We start from the raw sequence: 24,444 nt of genomic DNA, 5'->3' as shown, positions 1-24,444 counted from the left end.
CTATAAAGAAAGTTGTCAAGATGAAGCAATCTATAAAAAAACGTACATCAGTGTGTGTATGTGTGTGTGTGTGTGTGTGTGTGTGTGTGTGTGTGTGTGTGTGTGTTAATGTTTGTTAATGTGTGTCTATGTTAATGTGTATGTGGATGTGTTGATGTGTGTGTGTGTGTGTGTCTATGTTAATGTGTATGTGGATGTGTTGATGTGTGTGTGTGTGTGTGTGTGTTGATGTGTGGATGAGTTTGTGTGGATGTGTTGATGTGTTAGTGTGTGTGTTTTTGTTGATGCATCAATGTGTGTGGATGTGTGTGTGTGTGTTTGTTTGTGTGTATTGTCTGTAGTTTTATGACATTGTGTTTTTTGACTCTCTGCACTGGAACATATTTTCAGGACACACACTCAAAGTTTAAACCCAGATTATTGTGTGAGTGTGTATTATTGTGTGAGTGTGTATTATTGTGTGAGTGTGTATTATTGTGTGAGTGTGTATTATTGTGTGAGTGTGTATTATTGTGTGAGTGTGTATTATTGTGTGTTTTTCCGTGAACGATGCTCTCATTGGTCGAAGGCTTTAATAGTGATTAAAAAAATCCCTGCAGAGACAGGAAGCAGGTTTGGCTTTAAGCTGCAATAAGAGAGTATTTACTTGATGACCCCAGTCACATGACCAAATAATGACAACATCATCACATTATCACACGATCACATGACCACATGATCACATGACCACATGATCACATGACTGCATCATCACATGATCACATGACCACATGATCACATGACCACACGACCACTGATCACACGATCACATGATCACATGACCACATGATCACATTATCACACTATCACATGATCACGCTATTGCGTGACCACATGATCTCATAACCACATGATGACACGACCACTGATCACATGATCACATTATCACACTGTCACATTATCACACTATCACATAATCACACTATCACATAATCACACTATCACATGACCACATGATCACATGACCACATGATCACATGACTGCATCATCACATGATCACATGACCACATGATCACATGACCACACGACCACTGATCACACGATCACATGATCACATGACCACATGATCACATTATCACACTATCACATGATCACGCTATTGCGTGACCACATGATCTCATAACCACATGATGACACGACCACTGATCACATGATCACATTATCACACTGTCACATTATCACACTATCACATAATCACACTATCACATAATCACACTATCACATGACCACATGATCACATGACCACATGACTGCATCATCACATTATCACACGATCACCTGACTGCATCATCACATGATCACACTATAACACTATCACATTATCACACGATCACATGACTGCATCATCACATTATCACACGATCACATGACTGCATCATCACATTATCACACGATCACATGACTGCATCATCACATTATCACACGATCACATGACTGCATCATCACATGATCACATGATCACACTATAACACTATCACATGATCACATGATCACATGACCATATGACCACATGACCACATGATCACATGATCACATGACCACATGATCACATGATCACATGATCACATGTAATGTAAAATATAGAATAACTTTACATGAGCAGCTGTTTCAATAAGATTTTTAATGGTCTGGTTGGTCGGGTTTATGACCTCATTTAGTGCTGACCTGAGACACCTGACCCTGACCTTGACCCTCACCCTGAGCCTGACCCCCCCGCCCCCCCCCCCCCGTGGTCTGCACTCATACTGCTCCAAGGCCAACCGAACCTGATCATGTTTTGTTGTGTGTTTATGCAGATCGAGGGCGGCAGTGAGACCCCCAGTGTGGTTTCTCGCTCCTTCCTGCTCACCATCAATCTGAAGGAAGGACGAAACCTGGTGATCAGGGACCGCTGTGGTAAGCCATGGTGTAAGGCCTGCATCACTCAGTGAGGCCTTCACTGTAAACAGCATGTTACAATATAGAAGATTGTTCATGTGAGAGATACCGTGTTTAAAGTGACTCCAGCCTGGATGTGTTGAGTTTCATACGGAGGTGTCGTTGGTTTCACAAATGATCTCCTGTGTCATCATGTCATCATCAGCACTGCTTTGCTTTCCTTGCTTCCTGTGCCTCAGGTAGTGTTTTTATCTCGTCATTATTCTTTGGTGTTTTAGTTTAGTTTCCTGATATCACCATCACTAACACATCCTGTGTTCAGACGGTACTTTGAGGTGACCAGAGGAACATGTGTCGGCCCCGTGTGTCCTCCCTGTGTGTGTGTTTAGCCGTGAAGATGGATCAGGTTCACTCCTGCAGTGTAACAGCTGAGGCCAGATTCCTCACAGCGTATCAGAACCTGTCTGAACCACACCCAGCATTCAGTCCCACTGTTCCCTCTCGTGTGTCTGTGTGTACTCAAGCAGCTGGCAAGCTCATACAGGACAGAGAGCAGAGCGTGGCGTGGCAGCACGTCTCTCTTATTGTTCACAACATGTCTTATTTGTTAGGGTTAGGGTTACAGCCTTTCATCATTCTATTTGATCAGCTGTTTGCTCTCTAGCTTCTCTCTGTTGTCCAAACAACAATGGGCGGTTGCCAACGGTTACCTAAAGTATGTGATGTGTAAAAAGGGGAAGGTGAGTTTCAGCCTTTTATTATAGTGACTCGATATCAAACATATTTGTGTGTTTGGTGCTACAAATGATTAATTTAGATGGATATCTAGATAGACCTGCTCAGAACCATTCAGTACCCCTCAGACCCCCTCAGACCTCCTCAGACCCCTTTATACCTTAGAGGAGGCTTATCTACGGTGAACCTGTAGGGACAAAATACCATGAGACAGTGAATGCATTCTTATTTTCTGTAGCTGTGCTCTGTGGTGAAGGGAAGAAGTAAACCTTTGCACATTCACTCTCTGCGTGTGATGAAAGAAAAGGAGGAAGATGTTTGTAAACACACAAACAGAGACAGCCCGCTTTCACAGCGGAAGCAACGATCTGATTGGCTTGTGTTTCAGGAAGTGGTGGTCCCTTCGGTTGGGGAGGAGAAAACCACATCCTCAAGACTTACACATGAAAGATGACGAGCTCACGGGTCAGAGCGTTTACTGGAAGTTAGAATGATGGGGGGGAGGGGGGGGGCTTTTTGGGTAATCACTTTTAAAGTGTAAGGAGTGGTGTATCATGAATATGAAGTTTAACAAACGTCTTTAGTTCCTGAGTGTGGCTGTTAGTTATGCTTTATTTTTTAAAATGTTTTATCCTTTTAAATTCTATATACTTTATTAATCTGGTTATTGTAGAGACAGGCTTGAGTCCCACACATGTACAAACAGGACCTGTGGACATGCATTAATGGAGAGATGTCAGAGTGTGGGGGCTCTGCCCACAGGAACCGCCCCCTGAGCTGGTGGGGATTCGGTGCCTTGCTCAAGGACACCTTGGCAGTGCTCGAAAAGCTCCAGCTACTAGACCAACTTTCATATTTTGGTCCACATCGGGACTTGAACGGGCGACCCTCTGGTTCCGAACCCTAGTCTCGACGGACTGAGCTACTGCTGCCCCAAAATGATTATTATTTCCAGAAATGAAACCACAGTGATGTGTTCCATCAGTCATTGATACTCCAACAGTTTTATTAAATATTGCTGCTCATTTTCAGGAACCAGCGACCCCTATGTGAAGTTTAAACTGGAAGGAAAAACCTTCTACAAGAGCAAGGTGGTTTATAAAGACCTGAACCCCACATGGAACGAGACCTTCTCCTTACCTGTGAAGGACCTGAGCCAGAAACTTTACATCAAGGTAGCTCTCTCTCTTTTCTTACCAGACTAAATGTGTTATTAAGTTATGACAGGAAGTTCATCATCATTCACAGAGGGATTGTTCTTACTCATCGCTGAGAGCTTCTCTTTCTTTCCCGACATGGTCATGTGTTTCTGGATTGATTCATTCTGTTGAGAGAATAAGCAAAACTTTAACTTAGTGCCAGAGACGTGCACGAGAGTGAATCACTCCAGAGACGTGCACGAGAGGGAATCACTCCAGAGACGTGCACGAGAGGGAATCACTCCAGAGACGTGCACGAGAGGGAATCACTCCAGAGACGTGCACGAGAGTGAATCACTCCAGAGACGTGCACGAGGAGAGGGAATCACTCCAGAGACGTGCACGAGGAGAGGGAATCACTCCAGAGACGTGCACGAGGAGAGGGAATCACTCCAGAGACGTGCACGAGAGGGAATCACTCCAGAGACGTGCACGAGACGGAATCACTCCAGAGATGTGCACGAGACGGAATCACTCCAGAGATGTGCACGAGAGGGAATCACTCCAGAGACGTGCACGAGGAGAGGGAATCACTCCAGAGACGTGCACGAGAGGGAATCACTCCAGAGACGTGCACGAGGAGAGGGAATCACTCCAGAGACGTGCACGAGGAGAGGGAATCACTCCAGAGACGTGCACGAGGAGAGGGAATCACTCCAGAGACGTGCACGAGGAGAGGGAATCACTCCAGAGACGTGCACGAGAGGGAATCACTCCAGAGACGTGCACGAGAGGGAATCACTCCAGAGACGTGCACGAGAGGGAATCACTCCAGAGACGTGCACGAGGAGAGGGAATCACTCCAGAGACGTGCACGAGAGGGAATCACTCCAGAGACGTGCACGAGGAGAGGGAATCACTCCAGAGACGTGCACGAGGAGAGTGAATCACTCCAGAGACGTGCACGAGGAGAGGGAATAACACTGTTGTTGACATGCTGTTGTCTTCTGACATGACAGGTGTACGACCGTGACCTGACGACAGATGACTTTATGGGCTCCGCCTGTGTCACCCTGAGTGACCTGGAGATTGACAGGTGAGTCCTTAATGAGAGTTTGAGCCTAACTCTGACTGAGTGTGGTGGGGGCTGTGTAGCTTCAAGCAAATATATCAATATCAGTGTTTTATTCTTTAAATCACAGATACACATTCAGAGGGAAAACGTCCCTTTCATTTAAAAGATGTGTACCCTAATGAAAGGATAAGAGCTCAGTAACTAACTATGCCCCTCTTTGAGGGGATCATGGCCCTTAGTTCAGATTCAGATTCTCCTTATTGTCCCACAAGGAGAAGTTAGTGTTGCAGTAGAAGCTCACTTAACAGACTGAGAAGATTAATCATTCAGGAGATCAGAACCAAAATCTACAGTGTCATATGGAGGCGTGCAAGAAGAGCACCCTGAGGGCTGATGGGTGTTTAGCATGGATGAGAACTGCAGTCCGTTAGTCTTAGCTGGATGATTTGTGCATTAGATCTTGTCCTGCAGTCACCGTTGAATTTTGTTTACGTTCAGTACAAATTTAAATGAAGATTAAATTATTGTATTTTAAGGGCAAAAAAGCTCGATCATTTCAAGAGTGGCTGTAATTTATTCTTTTACTTTGCGGTTTGCATTTTCATCTCACTCCTCTGACTCATCCTGAGACCTCGGGGAGGCCCCGAACCTCAGGTTGAGAACCCCTGTGTTTTAACTCTTTGTAACTGTTTTGATGTGGTTGAATAAAAACTGTTAGAAGCATCATCATTTCAATTTCATTTTCTGACTGACCAGAGACCTGAGTTCCTGATACTTCTGTTTTAAAGTTCATCTCAGTAAGCCTGTGCATCTTCCACTGATCATAAATCGTACAGCTGTAACTCAAGGGATCTGTATGCAGCTGATTTATGCAGTTTATGTTTTCATGCAGATTATTACACACCTGTCTGATATACTAAGATACCAGTTAAAGAGTGCTACAGTGCGTGTCATGTTTGGTTGGTGGGTGATCTACTAAGAATGTTAACGTGAATGATAACAGGTGCACACCTTGTGGAGGCGGTAGTATTTAAGTCAGGCTCTGCGTGTTCTACTGGTTTACAAGCATAAAATAGGTGTTAGTGGGAGAGGCAAATGAACGTGAAGTATTCTAGAGTTATCGTCCAATCAGAAGGACAGAACCTTACCCATCATCACATCGAACACTGCTCAGACAGAGACTCTAGAACGTCCTCCTGATACCTATTATGTATTCTTGTCTCTCTAGTGTGTTTAAGTTCTTGACTAAAGTTTGTTTTTTGTTTTTAAGCGGCTCTGAAGCTCTGCTCAGTATAAATCAGCTGAAAGTAAAAACTACATTACCCACACTGCACCAGTGTAAAACTGCCCTGTTTCAGTGGGCCTGCCTGAATTCTCCCTTCAATGCCACTGAATTATTCCTTATTCTCTTCCAGGGTGAACGAGCTGTCTTTGCCCTTAGACGACCCGAACAGCCTGGAGGAGGACATGGGGGTCGTCCTGGTGGACTTGAGTCTGTCACACAGAGATAGAGACAGCAAAAGAGAGCATGTGTGACATCCTCCCATATATATTAACTTCATTTTATCTAGCTGTAGGGATACTTGTGCTGCATTGTTTTGTGCTTGTCGGGTGACTAACCTCTGTGTTGTGTTTTGCACCTAACATGCATGCTCCCGCTGCAGCGCTGGCCTCAGAGACAGAAACGAAGCTTTAGGGTAAGACACGGTGGAGGGAACAGAACACTACCTGGTTTGACGCTTCGTCTGAGTCATTACTTATTCTGTGCACTAGAGGGCAGCAAATTACCACATTAAAAAACTCAGTGGAAAGTGAACCTGTTAAATGTAACAGAGGGCATAAACCCTGGAGGAGGTGATCGAGGTGCTGACCCCTTTTTATTTAAAAAAAACACTTTTTATCTCCCCTACATTAATATCTGACACCTCGTTTCTCCAAACAATAAAACATCTGAATGGAGATATAGTCTGATCTGTACGTCCCGATGTCAGTTTAATCTGATTACATTCAGCCCCATACTGATTCTGTCAGACCAGGTGAACCTCCGGTGACTTACTGATTTAACAGATGTTGACATTCTGTCTCCTAAAGTGACTGTAGACAACAAGAACAATTAGAAAGGATTCCCAAATAGTCGAGTCCATAAGAGTCTGCTAGCTGTGTTGCTCTCCCACAGAGCACGCTTTGTTCTAATGGCCCCACCTTTACTGCCCCCCTCTGACATCTTTATGTCAAAGAGTGGATCCATCTCTACATGCTCTGTAGTTTAAATAACACGTCTGACATCTTTATGTCAAAGAGTGGATCCATCTCTACATGCTCTGTAGTTTAAATAACACGTCTGACATCTTTATGGATGGATGTATAAATGGATGGATGGATGTTTGGATGGATGGATGTATAAATGGATGGATGGATGTTTGGATGGATGGATGTTTTGATGGATGGATGTATAAATGGATGGATGGATGTTTGGATGGATGGATGTTTTGATGGATGGATGTTTTGATGGATGGATGTATAAATGGATGGATGGATGTATAAATGGATGGATGGATGTTTGGATGGATGGATGTTTTGATGGATGGATGTTTTGATGGATGGATGTTTTGATGGATGGATGTTTTGATGAATGGATGTTTTGATGAATGGATGTTTTGATGGATGGATGTATAAATGGATGGATGGATGTTTTGATGGATGGATGTTTTGATGGATGGATGTTTTGATGAATGGATGTTTTGATGGATGGATGTATAAATGGATGGATGGATGTTTTGATGGATGGATGTATAAATGGATGGATGTTTTGATGGATGGATGTTTTGATGGATGGATGTTTTGATGAATGGATGTTTTGATGGATGGATGTATAAATGGATGGATGGATGTTTTGATGGATGGATGTTTTGATGGATGGATGTATAAATGGATGGATGTATAAATGGATGGATGGATGTTTTGATGGATGGATGTTTTGATGGATGGATGTATAAATGGATGGATGGATGTTTTGATGGATGGATGTTTTGATGGATGGATGTATAAATGGATGGATGTATAAATGGATGGATGGATGTTTTGATGGATGGATGTTTTGATGGATGGATGTATAAATGGATGGATGGATGTTTTGATGGATGGATGTTTTGATGGATGGATGTTTTGATGAATGGATGTTTTGATGGATGGATGTTTTGATGGATGGATGTTTTGATGGATGGATGTTTTGATGGATGGATGTTTTGATGGATGGATGTATAAATGGATGGATGTTTTGATGGATGGATGTTTTGATGGATGGATGTTTTGATGGATGGATGTTTTGATGGATGGATGTATAAATGGATGGATGTTTTGATGGATGGATGTTTTGATGGATGGATGTTTTGATGGATGGATGTTTTGATGGATGGATGTATAAATGGATGGATGGATGTTTTGATGGATGGATGTATAAATGGATGGATGTTTTGATGGATGGATGTATAAATGGATGGATGTTTTGATGGATGGATGTATAAATGGATGGATGTTTTGATGGATGGATGGATGTTTTGATGGATGGATGTTTTGATGGATGGATGTTTTGATGGATGGATGTTTTGATGGATGGATGTTTTGATGGATGGATGTATAAATGGATGGATGGATGTTTTGATGGATGGGTGTTTTGATGGATGGATGTATAAATGGATGGATGTATAAATGGATGGATGGATGTTTTGATGGATGGGTGTTTTGATGGATGGATGTATAAATGGATGGATGTATAAATGGATGGATGGATGTTTTCATGAATGGATGTTTTGATGGATGGATGTTTTGATGGATGGATGTTTTGATGGATGGATGTATAAATGGATGGATGTATAAATGGATGGATGGATGTTTTCATGAATGGATGTTTTGATGGATGGATGTTTTGATGAATGGATGTTTTGATGGATGGATGTTTTGATGAATGGATGTTTTGATGGATGGATGTTTTGATGGATGGATGTTTTGATGAATGGATGTTTTGATGGATGGATGTTTTGATGGATGGATGTTTTGATGGATGGATGTTTTGATGAATGGATGTTTTGATGAATGGATGTTTTGATGGATGGATGTTTTGATGAATGGATGTTTTGATGAATGGATGTTTTCATGAATGGATGTTTTGATGAATGGATGTTTTGATGGATGGATGTTTTGATGGATGGATGTTTTGATGGATGGATGTTTTGATGGATGGATGTTTTGATGGATGGATGTATAAATGGATGGATGTATAAATGGATGGATGTATAAATGGATGGATGGATGTTTTGATGGATGGATGTTTTGATGAATGGATGTTTTGATGAATGGATGTTTTCATGAATGGATGTTTTGATGGATGGATGTTTTGATGGATGGATGTTTTGATGGATGGATGTTTTGATGGATGGATGTATAAATGGATGGATGTATAAATGGATGGATGTATAAATGGATGGATGGATGTATAAATGGATGGATGTTTTGATGGATGGATGTTTTCATGAATGGATGTTTTGATGGATGGATGTTTTGATGAATGGATGTTTTGATGGATGGATGTTTTGATGAATGGATGTTTTGATGGATGGATGTTTTGATGGATGGATGTTTTGATGGATGGATGTATAAATGGATGGATGGATGTTTTGATGGATGGATGTTTTGATGAATGGATGTTTTGATGAATGGATGTTTTGATGGATGGATGTTTTGATGGATGGATGTTTTGATGAATGGATGTTTTGATGGATGGATGTTTTGATGGATGGATGTTTTGATGGATGGATGTTTTGATGGATGGATGTATAAATGGATGGATGTTTTGATGGATGGATGTTTTGATGAATGGATGTTTTGATGGATGGATGTATAAATGGATGGATGGATGTTTTGATGGATGTTTCTATAGTGTATCTGTTGTAATGTCTTAAGCTGTGATATTAGTGTGAGCTTTCTCTGCTGTGTGACGCTGGTTTCCTGTCCTTCACTCTACGCTCTGTTTTTTGTGCTGTTAGATTGTTTTGATCTTTTTAAATGGAAGTGTTTCACGTACATTTTTTAAATATATCATGAATATGTGCCTCCCTCGCCTATGTTTCCCATCCCTGACGTCTGCAGTCGGGCGGCTCGTCTCAGAACTTTCATCTGTCAGAGTCTCTGAGGAAGAGCCAGCTGTGGACGTCTGTGGTGTCAGTGACCCTGGTCGAGGGTCAGGAGCTGCCACTGGACACGCTGGGGGGGCAGTTCTTTGTCCGCTTCAGACTCGGAGAGCAGAGATACAAAAGCAAGGTACTGACTGGAGGACTGGAACTATCCTCTCTCTCCTTCTTGTTATTCTTCAACCCTTCCAACCCCCCTTCATGTCCTTCTCTGTAAGGGGTTTAACCAAATGTCCCTAATGCTGAATCTATAAAACAGACTGGATGATAGAAGAGGGCAGAACCCACTGAGACTTAGTGTAAACTGTAGAACAGACGAGTTTAATGCTTCAGATTCATCTATACACGGCACGGAGAATCAAATCACCTTCACTCTTTGAATGCATCTATTTAGAACAATCTGTCATTACACTGCGAGCTGAGTCAGTGCATTTTACTTCAGAGACATTACATATCATATACGTTTCTTCATGTATGATCAGAGCTCCTCACAGAGTTTACCCAAACTGAACAAATACACTCTCAGAGTTTTCAGTCTCTTTATGAGGAATTATTTCTTCTTCTCTTTTCTTCCAAACGTTTCAAACAACACAGTTCTGAAAATCTGCAATGATCTTTTTGATTCACTGTGATTTTTGGTATTTATTTATAGTTTGGTGTTTCAGATTAATATTTTTCAAGAATCATTTGGTGCATTCAAGACCAGCTAACAAAGGGAGGGAGAGGTTAGAGAGAGAGGGGGGGGGGAGAGAGAGAGAGACAGAGAGAGAGAGAGTTAGAGAGAGAGAGGGGGGGGAGAGAGAGAGTTAGGAGAGGTTAGAGAGAGAGAGAGAGAGGGGGGGGGGAGAGAGACAGACAGAGAGAGAGAGAGAGGGGGGAGAGAGAGAGAGGGGGGGAGAGAGAGAGAGGGGGGGAGAGAGAGAGAGAGAGGGGGGGAGAGAGAGAGTTAGGAGAGGTTAGAGAGAGAGAGAGAGAGGAGAGGTTAGAGAGAGAGAGAGGGGGAGAGAGAGAGAGGGGGGGGGGAGAGAGAGGGAGAGAGAGAGAGGGAGAGAGAGAGAGGGGGATAGAGAGAGAGGGAGAGAGAGAGGGGGAGAGAGAGAGAGAGAGAGGGGGGGAGAGAGAGACAGACAGAGAGAGAGAGAGAGGGGGGAGAGAGAGAGAGGGGGGGAGAGAGAGAGAGAGAGAGGGGGAGAGAGAGTTAGGAGCAAACAGATGAAGTTTCATACATGTAGTTTAATTGAATTTGTTGGCCGTCACATTGAAAGTTCTTTTCTTGGTTTTCAGAATCACTGCAAAGTGTCCAACCCTCAGTGGAGAGAGAGGTTCACCTTGAATCATTTCATGGACGCTTCAGACCTCCTGGAGGTGGAGCTCTGGTCCAAGGAGGGACGGAGGACTGAGGAGTGTTTGGGAGTGTAAGCATGTGTTAAACCATGAGCGTGCATGTCTCTGTGAGGAGGACCATTCTGTTCAGTTAATCAGGCCCATGTTTGTGTGTGTGAGCAGGTGTGAAGTGGACCTGACCAGGGTCCCCCTCCATCAGAGGCAGCTGTTCACACACACTCTGGACCAGGGCCGAGGATGTCTGGTCTTCCTGCTCACCTTGAACACATGCAGCGGCGTCTCCATCTCGGACCTGTGCGCCGCTCCGCTTGATGATCCTCATGAGAAGCAGACTCAGCTGGACCTCTACGTCAGTACCTCCATGTCTTTATCTGATGCTAAAGCAAAGCCAGGTTCCACATGAGGTCAGTTTAACAGTCAGGAGATGTCAGTGTGTGTCAGCTGACCCCCTCCCAGGTGAGGATCACATTTAGGAGTCAAACCCTGGAGACACATCTTACTGACATCATCATAATACTTTACACTGTGTGTAATGAACACACACACACAGGCAGAGATACAGAAACAGGATCCACAGTGACATGCATTAATGGAGAGGTCTCAGAGTGAGGGGGGCTGCCCACAGCCAGCGCTCCAGAGCAGTTTTGGGGTTCGGTGCCTTGCTCAGGGGCACCTCGGCAGTGCTCAGGCAGTGGACTGGCACCACTCCAGCTACCAGACCAGTTTCCGGACTTGGTCTGTGCCGGGACTTGAGTCGGTGACCCTCCGGTTCCCAACCTGAGCTACTGCCACCCAAACAGATGAACAGAATAAACAGTTCTAATGTTCTCTGCTGGAAGGAGAGACAGGAGTTAGACTGTGTCACTTTGAGCTCTCTGTCTTCATCCTCCTTTCTGCTCACCGTCCTCAGAGTTTGAAGAGGTCCCTGAAAAACCTGTGTGATGTCGGTTTCCTTCAAATCAAAGTGATCAAGGCTGCAGACCTGCTGGCTGCTGATTTAAACGGTATGTCCTCACACATTTATGATCACCGTTGTGTCTCACTGGAGAGACGGAGGAGTCAAAGTGTTTCTGGTGTGTTCTGCAGGGAAAAGTGATCCTTTCTGTGTGCTGGAGTTAGGCAACGACAGGTTACAGACCCACACGGTTTACAAGAACCTGTACCCGGAGTGGAATAAAGTCTTCACATTGTGAGTCTCCCTCTATCTCAACATATTTTCTCCTTAAAGAAGTAACATGTCACTCTGCCCCTCCTAGTGTTTAAAATGAGTACTGCAGTCTAAACTCTAATCATCACAGAGAGCTGTCTCCCCCCCTCCTCTCACACAGGTCAGCATGTGGTGGACACTGTAGCTTCAGTGTTTAGCCAGCTCTGCATGTGGTGGACACTGTAGCTTCAGTGTTTAGCCAGCTCTGCATGTGGTGGACACTGTAGCTTCAGTGTTTATCCAGCTCTGCATGTTGTGGACACTGTAGCTTCAGTGTTTAGCCAGCTCAGCATGTGGTGGACACTGTAGCTTCAGTGTTTAGCCAGCTCTGCATGTAGAGACACTGTAGCTTCAGTGTTTAGCCAGCTCTACATGTGGTGGACACTGTAGCTTCAGTGTTTAGCCAGCTCTGCATGTGGTGGACACTGTAGCTTCAGTGTTTAGCCAGCTCTGCATGTAGAGACACTGTAGCTTCAGTGTTTAGCCAGCTCTACATGTGGTGGACACTGTAGCTTCAGTGTTTAGCCAGCTCTACATGTGGTGGACACTGTAGCTTTAGTGTTTAGCCAGCTCTGCATGTAGAGACACTGTAGCTTCAGTGTTTAGCCAGCTCTGCATGTGGTGGACACTGTAGCTTCAGTGTTTAGCCAGCTCTACATGTGGTGGACACTGTAGCTTCAGTGTTTAGCCAGCTCAGCATGTGGTGGACACTGTAGCTTCAATGTTTAGCCAGCTCTGCATGTGGTGGACACTGTAGCTTCAGTGTTTAGCCAGCTCAGCATGTGGTGGACACTGTAGCTTCAGTGTTTAGCCAGCTCTACATGTGGTGGACACTGTAGCTTCAGTGTTTAGCCAGCTCTACATGTGGTGGACACTGTAGCTTCAGTGTTTAGCCAGCTCAGCATGTGGTGGACACTGTAGCTTCAGTGTTTAGCCAGCTCTGCATGTGGAGGACACTGTAGCTTCAGTGTTTAGCCAGCTCTACATGTGGTGGACACTGTAGCTTCAGTGTTTAGCCAGCTCTGCATGGGTCTGTAAAGCTTTCTGCGTTCTAACCTCTCTCCATGTTTCATCTCCAACATTGATCCTAGTTTGAGCAGCTTTCTGCTGCTGGAGCTTATTAGAAACATGCAGAGGCTTTTTAGCTCGGGTACAATCACTTCTATCTGAAGCAGTTCCACTGCCCGCTTCCATCGCTGCAACACCTGTTCACCTGATAACTGCTCTCATATCTGGCAAACCCAGGGGCATCCAAAACGGCCTTCAAAGCCCCGCCTACCTTCTCTGGTCCAATCAGATCCAGAGCATTCAGGAGCAGAATCTAAAGTTAGAAGGAGGACATACTGGCTGCTGCATGTTTCCTTCATGATCACACAGGAAGAGAGAGAGCAGCTCTCTGAATGGCTGATTGATCACACAGGAAGAGAGCAGCTCTCTGATTGGCTGATTGATCACAGAGGAAGAGAGCAGCTCTCTGATTGGTCCTTTAATTGTGTAAGTAGGTTTATTGCATGTTGTGGAGGTTTGATTTGAGCTGTCCTTGTTTTTCTCTGCAGTCCTGTCAAAGACATTCATGATGTTCTGGTGGTGACGGTCTTTGATGAGGACGGAGACAAGGCGCCAGACTTCCTGGGAAAAGTTGCCATTCCTCTGCTCTCGGTACACGCACCTCTCCATGAGTCCGTCATGCAGACAATGGACTCATCTATTAGCACTCCCAGTGTAAATGAAAGTGAAGCGGGCGCTCACACTCGAGCCGGCTGAGGACTTGCTAAGATGTAATCTAGCCTGACTGCTGGTCAGGTTCATGTCTGAGTTCAGCACCTGATGCCCTTTCTGTCCCGCAGATCCGCAGCGGACAGGAGATCGCCTACCCGCTAAAGAAAGAGGACCTGGGCGGGCTGTCGAAGGGGACCATCACTCTGGAGCTGGAGGTTATTTTTAACCCCGTGAGTAGAAGTTCAGCGTGTAAAGAGGACATGACTGCAGGACGGCAGGTCTGTTTCATGGCTCCATCATGCTTTCTCTTCAGGTCCGGGCGAGTGTGCGGACGTTCCAGCCCAGAGAGAGGACCTTCATGGAGGATAATCCCAAGTTCTCTAAAAAGGTTTGAAGCTACTCTGAGTGATATGTTGGGTCTTTGTTAAGTGTCAGACTTAATGAACGTTTGAACACGGCGTCTCAGAGCCACGCGGCGCTTCAGGCTGTCACACGCTCATTCAGCACCATAAAGAAACAAGTCAGACACGACTCGAAATAACGGCATGAAATTCAGTGAAAATGTCACTGATATGAAATTAGTTATCAAAATAATGGATAAATATCAAGTAGTGAATATTTCATAACTAGTGATTTATTTGTTCGGTGCTGACGGACTCGTGTCTGTCACCATCATTAGGTCAAACTTTTACGAGCACTGAGTCACAGCATCTGGGGAGAAACTATAAACAACATGTTTTGTACTTTAAATATTTGTGTTGGCGCTTTTGTAGCGACGCGTCTCTGTGTGGGCGGAGCCTCTGAACAGTCATGAACAAAGAGTAGACGGCGCTCCGTCCTCGGAGAGTCACAAAGTTCACGAGGGAAAGAACCAAGTCACAGGTCAAAGGTTCAGACTGTGAGGTGAAATATTCTGTTATCCTCCTTATTATTATCAGTCTTGTTTGATTGGTTATTATGAAGTAACCAATCTGTAGACGTGAGCTGTTTCCTGAAGAGCTTGGAGCACACAGAGGAAAGTCTTTGCTCTCCCTGATTGGGTTGAATCCGGTTTTAATTGACCCCCACTGCGCCCCCTTGGTGTGCGCTGTTCTGCTGCATTAGTTTGATATACAGTGTGTAGGACAGGGTGCGAGACAGGGAGCCTGACTGTCTGTGCTCCCCACAAAGACTCATTGTTGGCAGACAATGCATCGCACGCTAGCGCTGAAGGTGGCTTACACACGGCGCACTGGCACGGTAGCGTGCGGCGTTTGGCTCAGTTTGCATGATAGAAGTGTCTGCTGATAAAATCCTCTTTTGACCACAGCAGCTCCTCCCCCTCCCTGACGAGGCGTCACTTTCCTGTCTGCTTCGCTCCACATGTCAAACATCACCACTGTAATATATTCACTTGTTCGTCTGTGTCTTCCAGGCTCTGGCCAGGAACGTGCTGCGTGTTCAGACACTGTACAGGGCCATCATATCCACAATGCGGTACATCAAAAGCTGCTTCCAGTGGGAGAGCGTTCAGAGGAGCCTGATAGCCTTCTTGGTGATGTGCTACTTATCAACACACTATCTGCATTTCTCTGTTTTCTCTCCAAGCTGCTGCAGACAGCCGCAGGCTGAGCGGCCTTGAACTCTCCTCCAGAGAAGCTTAGTCAAGGCGCTGTCGGGCTCAGCAGAAACACAGGCCCGGCCCGGCTCGGTGCGTGTCTCGTGGATGGAGCGGGTACAGTCCCAGTGGAGTCCAGATAGTCTATTTTTGTTTGACTTCCCTGACAACTCATTAACCCTCAGTCCAGCGTGTGCTGGCTTTGATTTAGACCCCATCATGCAGACAGACGTCCAATTAAAAGGCTCCTCAGAGATTCAGCTCATTGTCCATCCAGCGCAGGCCGAGTCCTCACCACCACTGACTGCTCCTCTTTTACTCATCCTGCTCCTCTTTTACTCATCCTGCTCCTCTTTTACTGATCCTGCTCCTCTTTTACTCATCCTGCTCCTCTTTTACTCATCCTGCTCCTCTTTTACTCATCCTGCTCCTCTTTTACTGATCCTGCTCCTCTTTTACTCATCCTGCTCCTCTTTTACTCATCCTGCTCCTCTTTTACTGATCCTGCTCCTCTTTTACTGATCCTGCTCCTCTTTTACTCATCCTGCTCCTCTTTTACTGATCCTGCTCCTCTTTTACTGATCCTGCTCCTCTTTTACTCATCCTGCTCCTCTTTTACTCATCCTGCTCCTCTTTTACTGATCCTGCTCCTCTTTTACTCATCCTGCTCCTCTTTTACTCATCCTGCTCCTCTTTTACTGATCCTGCTCCTCTTTTACTCATCCTGCTCCTCTTTTACTCATCCTGCTCCTCTTTTACTCATCCTGCTCCTCTTTTACTCATCCTGCTTCCTTCAAGGTGTTTTAACTATGCAGGCAGCCGAGGTCACGCACAGTTCATGTTACAGCATGTGTCCTCTAGGTGGCACTAACGAGTCATGTGTTCACTGAAGACAGCTGCTGAACAGATACTGGACCCTGACCAGCAGCACACACACACACACACACACACACAAACTGAGGGACACATGATGTACACACAAACAACACACACACACACACAAACTGAGGGACACATGATGTACACACACACACACACACACACACACACACACACACACACACACACACACACACAAACTGAGGGACACATGATGTACACACACACACACACACACACACACACACACACACACACACACTGAGGGACACATAATGTACACACACACACACACACACACACACTGAGGGACACATAATGTACACACACACACTGAGGGACACATGATGTACACACACACAGCACACACACAAACAGCACACACACACACACACACACACACACACACTGAGGGACACATAATGTACACACACACACTGAGGGACACATGATGTACACACACACACACACTGAGGGACACATGATGTACACACACACACACACACACACACTGAGGGACACATGATGTACACACACACACACACACACACACACTGAGGGACACATGATGTACACACACACACACACACACACACACTGAGGGACACATGATGTACACACACACACACACACACACACTGAGGGACACATGATGTACACACACACACACACACACACACACTGAGGGACACATGATGTACACACACACACACACACACACACACACACACACACACACACACTGAGGGACACATGATGTACACACACACACACACACACACACACACACACTGAGGGACACATGATGTACACACACACACACACTGAGGGACACATGATGTACACACACACACACACACACACACTGAGGGACACATGATGTACATAAAAACACAGAACTCAGGGGAAATAATGTTGTTTAGCTTTGACACACACATACACACACACACACACACACACTTACACACATATATACGTGATATTTGACACATCACAAGCTTAATGTGTTCTTGTTGTTGGGTCAGAACTCATGTTACAGAAACCGTGTCGTCAATCTTTTCTTCATGATCTGTGAGGAAGTCAGGAATTTGTTAATGTCATTTCAAGCAGCTTCTTTGGTGTCTCCGTTAGCTCGTATTTTAGAGAGAAAATCATTGTTAGCTTGTTTTGTAGAGAGAAAATCATTGTTAGCTTGTTTTGTAGAGAGAAAATCATGTTAGCTTGTTACTGTAGAGAGAAAATCATTGTTAGCTTGTTTTGTAGAGAGAAAATCATTGTTAGCTTGTTTTGTAGAGAGAAAATCATTGTTAGCTTGTTTTGTAGAGAGAAAATCATGTTAGCTTGTTACTGTAGAGAGAAAATCATGTTAGCTTGTTTTGTAGAGAGAAAATCATTGTTAGCTTGTTTTGTAGAGAGAAAATCATGTTAGCTTGTTACTGTAGAGAGAAAATCATTGTTAGCTTGTTTTGTAGAGAGAAAATCATTGTTAGCTTGTTTTGTAGAGAGAAAATCATTGTTAGCTTGTTTTGTAGAGAGAAAATCATGTTAGCTTGTTACTGTAGAGAGAAAATCATGTTAGCTTGTTACTGTAGAGAGAAAATCATGTTAGCTTGTTTTGTAGAGAGAAAATCATGTTAGCTTGTTTTGTAGAGAGAAAATCATGTTAGCTTGTTACTGTAGAGAGAAAATCATTGTTAGCTTGTTTTGTAGAGAGAAAATCATTGTTAGCTTGTTTTGTAGAGAGAAAATCATGTTAGCTTGTTACTGTAGAGAGAAAATCATTGTTAGCTTGTTTTGTAGAGAGAAAATCATTGTTAGCTTGTTTTGTAGAGAGAAAATCATGTTAGCTTGTTTTGTAGAGAGAAAATCATGTTAGCTTGTTTTGTAGAGAGAAAATCATGTTAGCTTGTTACTGTAGAGAGAAAATCATTGTTAGCTTGTTTTGTAGAGAGAAAATCATTGTTAGCTTGTTTTGTAGAGAGAAAATCATGTTAGCTTGTTTTGTAGAGAGAAAATCATGTTAGCTTGTTACTGTAGAGAGAAACAACGTTAGTCTTCCAAGCTGCCTCAAGTTTAGCATCACTGCTAAAGTAACTAGTCTTTAGAACCATGACTGGGTTGGACTGGACAGTTAGGTTAGTTAGGTCCATGACTGGGTTGGACTGGACAGTTAGGTTAGTTAGGTCTATGACTGGGTTGGACTGGACAGTTAGGTTAGTTAGGTCTATGACTGGGTTAGACTGGCTAGTTAGGTTAGTTGGGTCCATGACTGGGTTGGACTGGACAGTTAGGCTAGTTAGGTCCATGACTGGGTTGGACTGGACAGTTAGGTTAGTTAGGTCCATGACTGGGTTAGACTGGTTAGTTAGGTTAGTTAGGTCTATGACTGGGTTAGACTGGTTAGTTAGGTTAGTTAGGTCTATGACTGAGTTAGACTGGTTAGTTAGGTCCACGACTGGGTTAGACTGGACAGTTAGGTTAGTTAGGTCCATGACTGGGTTTGACTGGACAGTTAGGTTAGTTAGGTCCATGACTGGGTTTGACTGGACAGTTAGGTTAGTTAGATCCATGACTGGGTTAGACTGGACAGTTAGGTTAGTTAGGTCCATGACTGGGTTAGACTGGACAGTTAGGTTAGTTAGGTCCATGATTGAGTTAGACTGGCTAGTTATGTTAGTTAGGTCCATGACTGGGTTAGACTGGACAGTTAGGTTAGTTAGGCCCATGACTGGGTTAGACTGGTTAGTTAGGTCCATGACTGGGTTAGACTGGTTAGTTAGGTTAGTTAGGTCTATGACTGGGTTAGACTGGACAGTTAGGTTAGTTAGGTCCATGACTTGGTTAGACTGGATAGTTAGGTCTATGACTGGGTTAGACTGGACAGTTAGGTTAGTTAGGTCCATGACTGGGTTAGACTGGACAGTTAGGTTAGTTAGGTCCATGACTGGGTTTGACTGGCTAGTTAGGTCCATGACTGGGTTAGACTGGCTAGTTAGGTCCATGACTGGGTTAGACTGGCTAGTTAGGTCCATGACTGGGTTAGACTGGCTAGTTAGCTTGTTACTGTAGAGAGAAAATCATTGTTAGCTTGTTTTGTAGAGAGAAAATCATTGTTAGCTTGTTTTGTAGAGAGAAAATCATGTTAGCTTGTTACTGTAGAGAGAAACAACGTTAGTCTTCCACATTGTTAAGTTTAGCATCACTGCTAAAGTAACTAGTCTTTAGAACCATGACTGGGTTGGACTGGACAGTTAGGTTAGTTAGGTCCATGACTGGGTTGGACTGGACAGTTAGGTTAGTTAGGTCTATGACTGGGTTAGACTGGCTAGTTAGGTTAGTTGGGTCTATGACTGGGTTGGACTGGACAGTTAGGTTAGTTAGGTCCATGACTGGGTTGGACTGGACAGTTAGGTTAGTTAGGTCCATGACTGGGTTAGACTGGTTAGTTAGGTTAGTTAGGTCTATGACTGGGTTAGACTGGCTAGTTAGGTTAGTTAGGTCCATGACTGGGTTAGACTGGTTAGTTAGGTTAGTTAGGTCTATGACTTGGTTAGACTGGATAGTTAGGTCTATGACTGGGTTAGACTGGACAGTTAGGTTAGTTAGGTCTATGACTGGGTTAGACTGGACAGTTAGGTTAGTTAGGTTCATGACTGGGTTTGACTGGATAGTTAGGTCTATGACTGGGTTAGACTGGACAGTTAGGTTAGTTAGGTCTATGACTGGGTTAGACTGGACAGTTAGGTTAGTTAGGTCCATGACTGGGTTAGACTGGACAGTTAGGTTAGTTAGGTCCATGACTGGGTTTGACTGGCTAGTTAGGTCCATGACTGGGTTAGACTGGCTAGTTAGGTCCATGACTGGGTTAGACTGGCTAGTTAGGTTAGTTAGATCCATGACTGGGTTAGACTGGACAGTTAGGTTAGTTAGGTCTATGACTGGGTTAGACTGGACAGTTAGGTTAGTTAGGTCTATGACTGGGTTAGACTGGACAGTTAGGTTAGTTAGGTCCATGACTGGGTTAGACTGGACAGTTAGGTTAGTTAGGTCCATGACTGGGTTTGACTGGCTAGTTAGGTCCATGACTGGGTTAGACTGGCTAGTTATGTTCGTTAGCTACACTTATCCCCATCTTTATGCCCATGGATTTGTTTCCACCAAAGAGTGACCTGGTGCCTCCATCTGTGGCGGCTTTCGCGGTCACTAATGAAACATAGCCCTTTTAGTGAGGGTTTCATCTCCTCCCCCAGGATCTGCATCTACTTGTGATGATACAGACCACAGCTTGCTCGCCTTTTCTCAGCTGGTGCTGGTAGTTGCGGCGGCGGCGGATGGAGGGGGCGTCAGAGTGATATCTTCACAAGATGTTCTATTTTTACGAGTGTATAAAAAACCTTCCCCGCCGTGTTGGCCAGTGCTGCCTCTCTGTCATCGCAATCCGAACGCCTTCATCGTCTTGAGCCACGCACAGGTGGAACGTGCCACAAATAGGTAATCATGGATGCTAACAACACAGACGGCGCCCTGTGGCTGCGTGGTCATCTTTAATGTACACGAGATGAGAGAAGCCGAGCAATTAGACTAATGTGCTTAATGTCAGTGGATATGCAGGGGGTGCATGGCGAGCAGGTCCAGCTGAGCGGCGAGCTCACCCTGCACAGCGTTTGCAGAATAGGCGTGCATGGTGAGCTCACCTTTGATAGTGGCGGGTTAGCCTTCATCAGCTTGACCAGCGGCTGTGTAATCAATAGCAGATAGGATCAACCTTTAGCTTCCGGGGATTCGGGATCTATTGGAAAAGTCTTAATGAAGACCATTTTGTTTTATCCTCCCGCCCCCCTCCTGTCCGCTCTAACTGATTGGCGACCTCTGACCTCCTCTGCCTGCAGGTGTTTGTGGTGACCGTGTGGTATTGGGAGTTTTACATGCTGCCCTTCTTCCTGGTAATGCTCATCTCCTGGAACTACATGCAGATCCGGTCCGGCCGTGTCACTCAGGACCTGGTGAGTCTGTTCCCGCTCTTCTCTTTGTTGAGTAAAAGCTGCTTTGTTTCCATAGCAACCAGCTCCATGATGATAATTAAACACACACACACACACACACACACACCGTAGTACCTGTCGCTGTTTCTGGCTGTTTCTCATCCACTCAGACTGATCAAAGCTGTGGGCTATAAAGTCGTTATTGGATAGGCGACCAGGCATGATGAATCTGCCCGTCGTTCATCATTATTATTCATATTATTATGATTCTTCATCTTTGGCTCTATGAAAAGCTTCAGTTCCTGAGAGAGATGTGCTCTGATTGGTTCTTTTGATTGACTTACTGTCAGCAGGAACAGCTGGAAGCTGCAGGAAAAACATCTCAAACTATTCATCAAATTCTAAACTTTGTTTTCCCTTTAATCAATCAAACCACTAACCAATCAATCATTTCAGACGCCCAGGTAACTTCCTCAAATAGTCTCTCTTCTTTTCATGTTTTTTGTCAAAGAGGTCAACAAAAAGAAAACCTGATTTATTTAGGTCATTCATTTCTTTTCTTTTGTTTCGAAACTTTTTCCTTTTTGGTGCTTCAGGCCTTTCTAAGGTCAGACAGGAAGTGAGAGTAGGAGAAGACAAGCAGCAAATGGCTCAGATCGGATTGCACTAGATGGGATGCCTGTCATAACCACGATGCCCCGTGATTAATATCTTAAAACTCGTCTACGAGCTGGCTGGTTGATTAGTTCTGCTGAGGGGAGACCTGTTATACTCTATAGAGACGGTAGAGGTGGCGTGCAGACAGTCTATAGAGACGGTAGAGGTGGCGTGCAGACAGTCTATAGAGACGGTAGAGGTGGCGTGCAGACAGTCTGTAGAGACGGTAGAGGTGGCGTGCAGACAGTCTGTAGAGACGGTAGAGGTGGCGTGCAGACAGTCTGTAGAGGTGGCGTGCAGACAGTCTGTAGAGACGGTAGAGGTGGCGTCCAGACAGTCTGTAGAGACGGTAGAGGTGGCGTGCAGACAGTCTGTAGAGACGGTAGAGGTGGCGTGCAGACAGTCTGTAGAGACGGTAGAGGTGGTGTGCAGACAGTCTGTAGAGACGGTAGAGATGGCGTGCAGACAGTCTGTAGAGACGGTAGAGGTGGCGTGCAGACAGTCTGTAGAGGTGGCGTGCAGACAGTCTGTAGAGACGGTAGAGGTGGCGTGCAGACAGTCTGTAGAGACGGTAGAGGTGGCGTGCAGACAGTCTGTAGAGACGGTAGAGGTGTTCATCATAACCTGACACACACTCCTCATAGTAACCTGAAGTATTAACACTGTCACAGCCTCATTCAGGTCTCTGCTGGTCCTGACCCTGTGCTGTAATCCAGCATCATGAAGGTCCTTGGTTATTTAAGAGAGTTCAGTCAGGACCACTTTGTCAAAATGAATACTTTGACGCAATAATGTATGTTTGGCGGTATGGCTCTGAGGGATCTCCCTGCCCTTCCACGTGCTTACGTTGGAAGGCATTAGGCAGGAATAGCACACATCCCTGCCCTTCCCGCGCATGCAAGGAACGCCATAAGGCAGGGAGATAAGCCGCAACCCCAGAGCCAGCATCAATGCAAGCATGACATTGATTAGGTCAGATATCATAAGGAGGCGCAGGGAGGAGGAGGGTTGCAAATGCGGCATGCAGAGGGAGCAGAGAAGTGTAGGCAGGCTAGAGCAGTTTAAATAAGGCGGCATAAGAACTATTTAGCCAACAGGATGCTTCAGCAGATCAAGCAGAACAATATTAAAGTGTGACTCCATGACCTGTCGGAACTTACGTGATGCTTCATTTCTGTGTTTTGTTCCAGCAGAGTATGGATGTGGGAGACGAAGAGGAGGATGATGAAAAGGTATGTACCTGTGCTGTGACTTTATATCGTTATGAGGTCCATCAGTTTGGATCCAATGAAGATGCTCACACGCCCTGAAGTCTCCGTCCCCCGTGAAAGCAGCTGATGGATGCCGTTGTGAATGTGAAGCGGTTCTCATCATGGTCCCCCCCAGATCTCAGTCCAGATCTGAACCCTCTCAGAGTCTCAGTCCAGATCTGGACCCTCTCAGAGTATCAGTCCAGATCTGGAACCTGTCATAGTCTCAGTCCAGATCTGGACCCTTTCAGCGTCTCAGTCCAGATCTGGACCCTCTCAGAGTCTCAGTCTAGATCTGGACCCTGTCAGAGTTTCTGTCTAGATCTGGACCCTGTCAGAGTTTCAGTCTAGATCTGGACCCTGTCAGAGTCTCAGTCTAGATCTGGACCCTGTCAGAGTTTCAGTCTAGATCTGGACCCTTTCAGAGTCTCTGTCCAGATCTGGACCCTTTCAGAGTCTCTGTCACGATGTCTCAGGCTGCACACTCAGCAGTTTGTTTGGTTGTTTGTTTGTTTGTTTTGGAGGAGTCGGAGAGACGTGGACTGATGGAGAAGATCCACATGGTCCAGGAAACCATCGTGACCCTCCAGACGCTGCTGGACGAGATCGCCTGTTTCGGAGAGAGAATCAAAAAGTAAACGTTTCAAACAGGAAGTGAAATGAATGATGCTGTTCATTATAATTCCTGTTTGATATACAGGAAGTTCAAACTGATACTTGAAAAACTGTTTGCACAAAAATTTGATGATTTTATTG

At 44.9% G+C, this 24,444-nt stretch overlaps 1 protein-coding gene across 1 annotated transcript in view; it reads left to right on the top strand.

The window, feature by feature from the left end:
* Positions 1 to 24,444, top strand: part of mctp2b (multiple C2 domains, transmembrane 2b) — a 41,109-nt gene that overhangs the window by 9,941 nt on the left and 6,724 nt on the right. Inside the window, exons 3-19 of the mRNA XM_079339274.1 lie at positions 1,837 to 1,936; positions 3,686 to 3,828; positions 4,812 to 4,888; positions 6,283 to 6,397; positions 6,532 to 6,564; positions 10,013 to 10,183; positions 11,338 to 11,468; positions 11,560 to 11,746; positions 12,308 to 12,401; positions 12,484 to 12,586; positions 14,161 to 14,263; positions 14,452 to 14,553; positions 14,637 to 14,711; positions 15,738 to 15,857; positions 21,689 to 21,802; positions 23,629 to 23,670; positions 24,213 to 24,322. Coding sequence (XP_079195400.1) covers positions 1,837 to 1,936; positions 3,686 to 3,828; positions 4,812 to 4,888; positions 6,283 to 6,397; positions 6,532 to 6,564; positions 10,013 to 10,183; positions 11,338 to 11,468; positions 11,560 to 11,746; positions 12,308 to 12,401; positions 12,484 to 12,586; positions 14,161 to 14,263; positions 14,452 to 14,553; positions 14,637 to 14,711; positions 15,738 to 15,857; positions 21,689 to 21,802; positions 23,629 to 23,670; positions 24,213 to 24,322 — 1,820 coding nt within the window. The remainder of the gene's footprint in view (positions 1 to 1,836; positions 1,937 to 3,685; positions 3,829 to 4,811; positions 4,889 to 6,282; positions 6,398 to 6,531; positions 6,565 to 10,012; positions 10,184 to 11,337; positions 11,469 to 11,559; positions 11,747 to 12,307; positions 12,402 to 12,483; positions 12,587 to 14,160; positions 14,264 to 14,451; positions 14,554 to 14,636; positions 14,712 to 15,737; positions 15,858 to 21,688; positions 21,803 to 23,628; positions 23,671 to 24,212; positions 24,323 to 24,444) is intronic.

The sequence above is a fragment of the Symphodus melops genome (genome assembly GCF_947650265.1).
Source record: "Symphodus melops genome assembly, chromosome: 3".
In the NCBI taxonomy this organism is placed as follows: domain Eukaryota; kingdom Metazoa; phylum Chordata; class Actinopteri; order Labriformes; family Labridae; genus Symphodus; species Symphodus melops.
The sequence above is the reverse complement of the archived record's forward strand: the minus strand, read 5'-3'. Positions and strand labels throughout refer to the sequence as shown.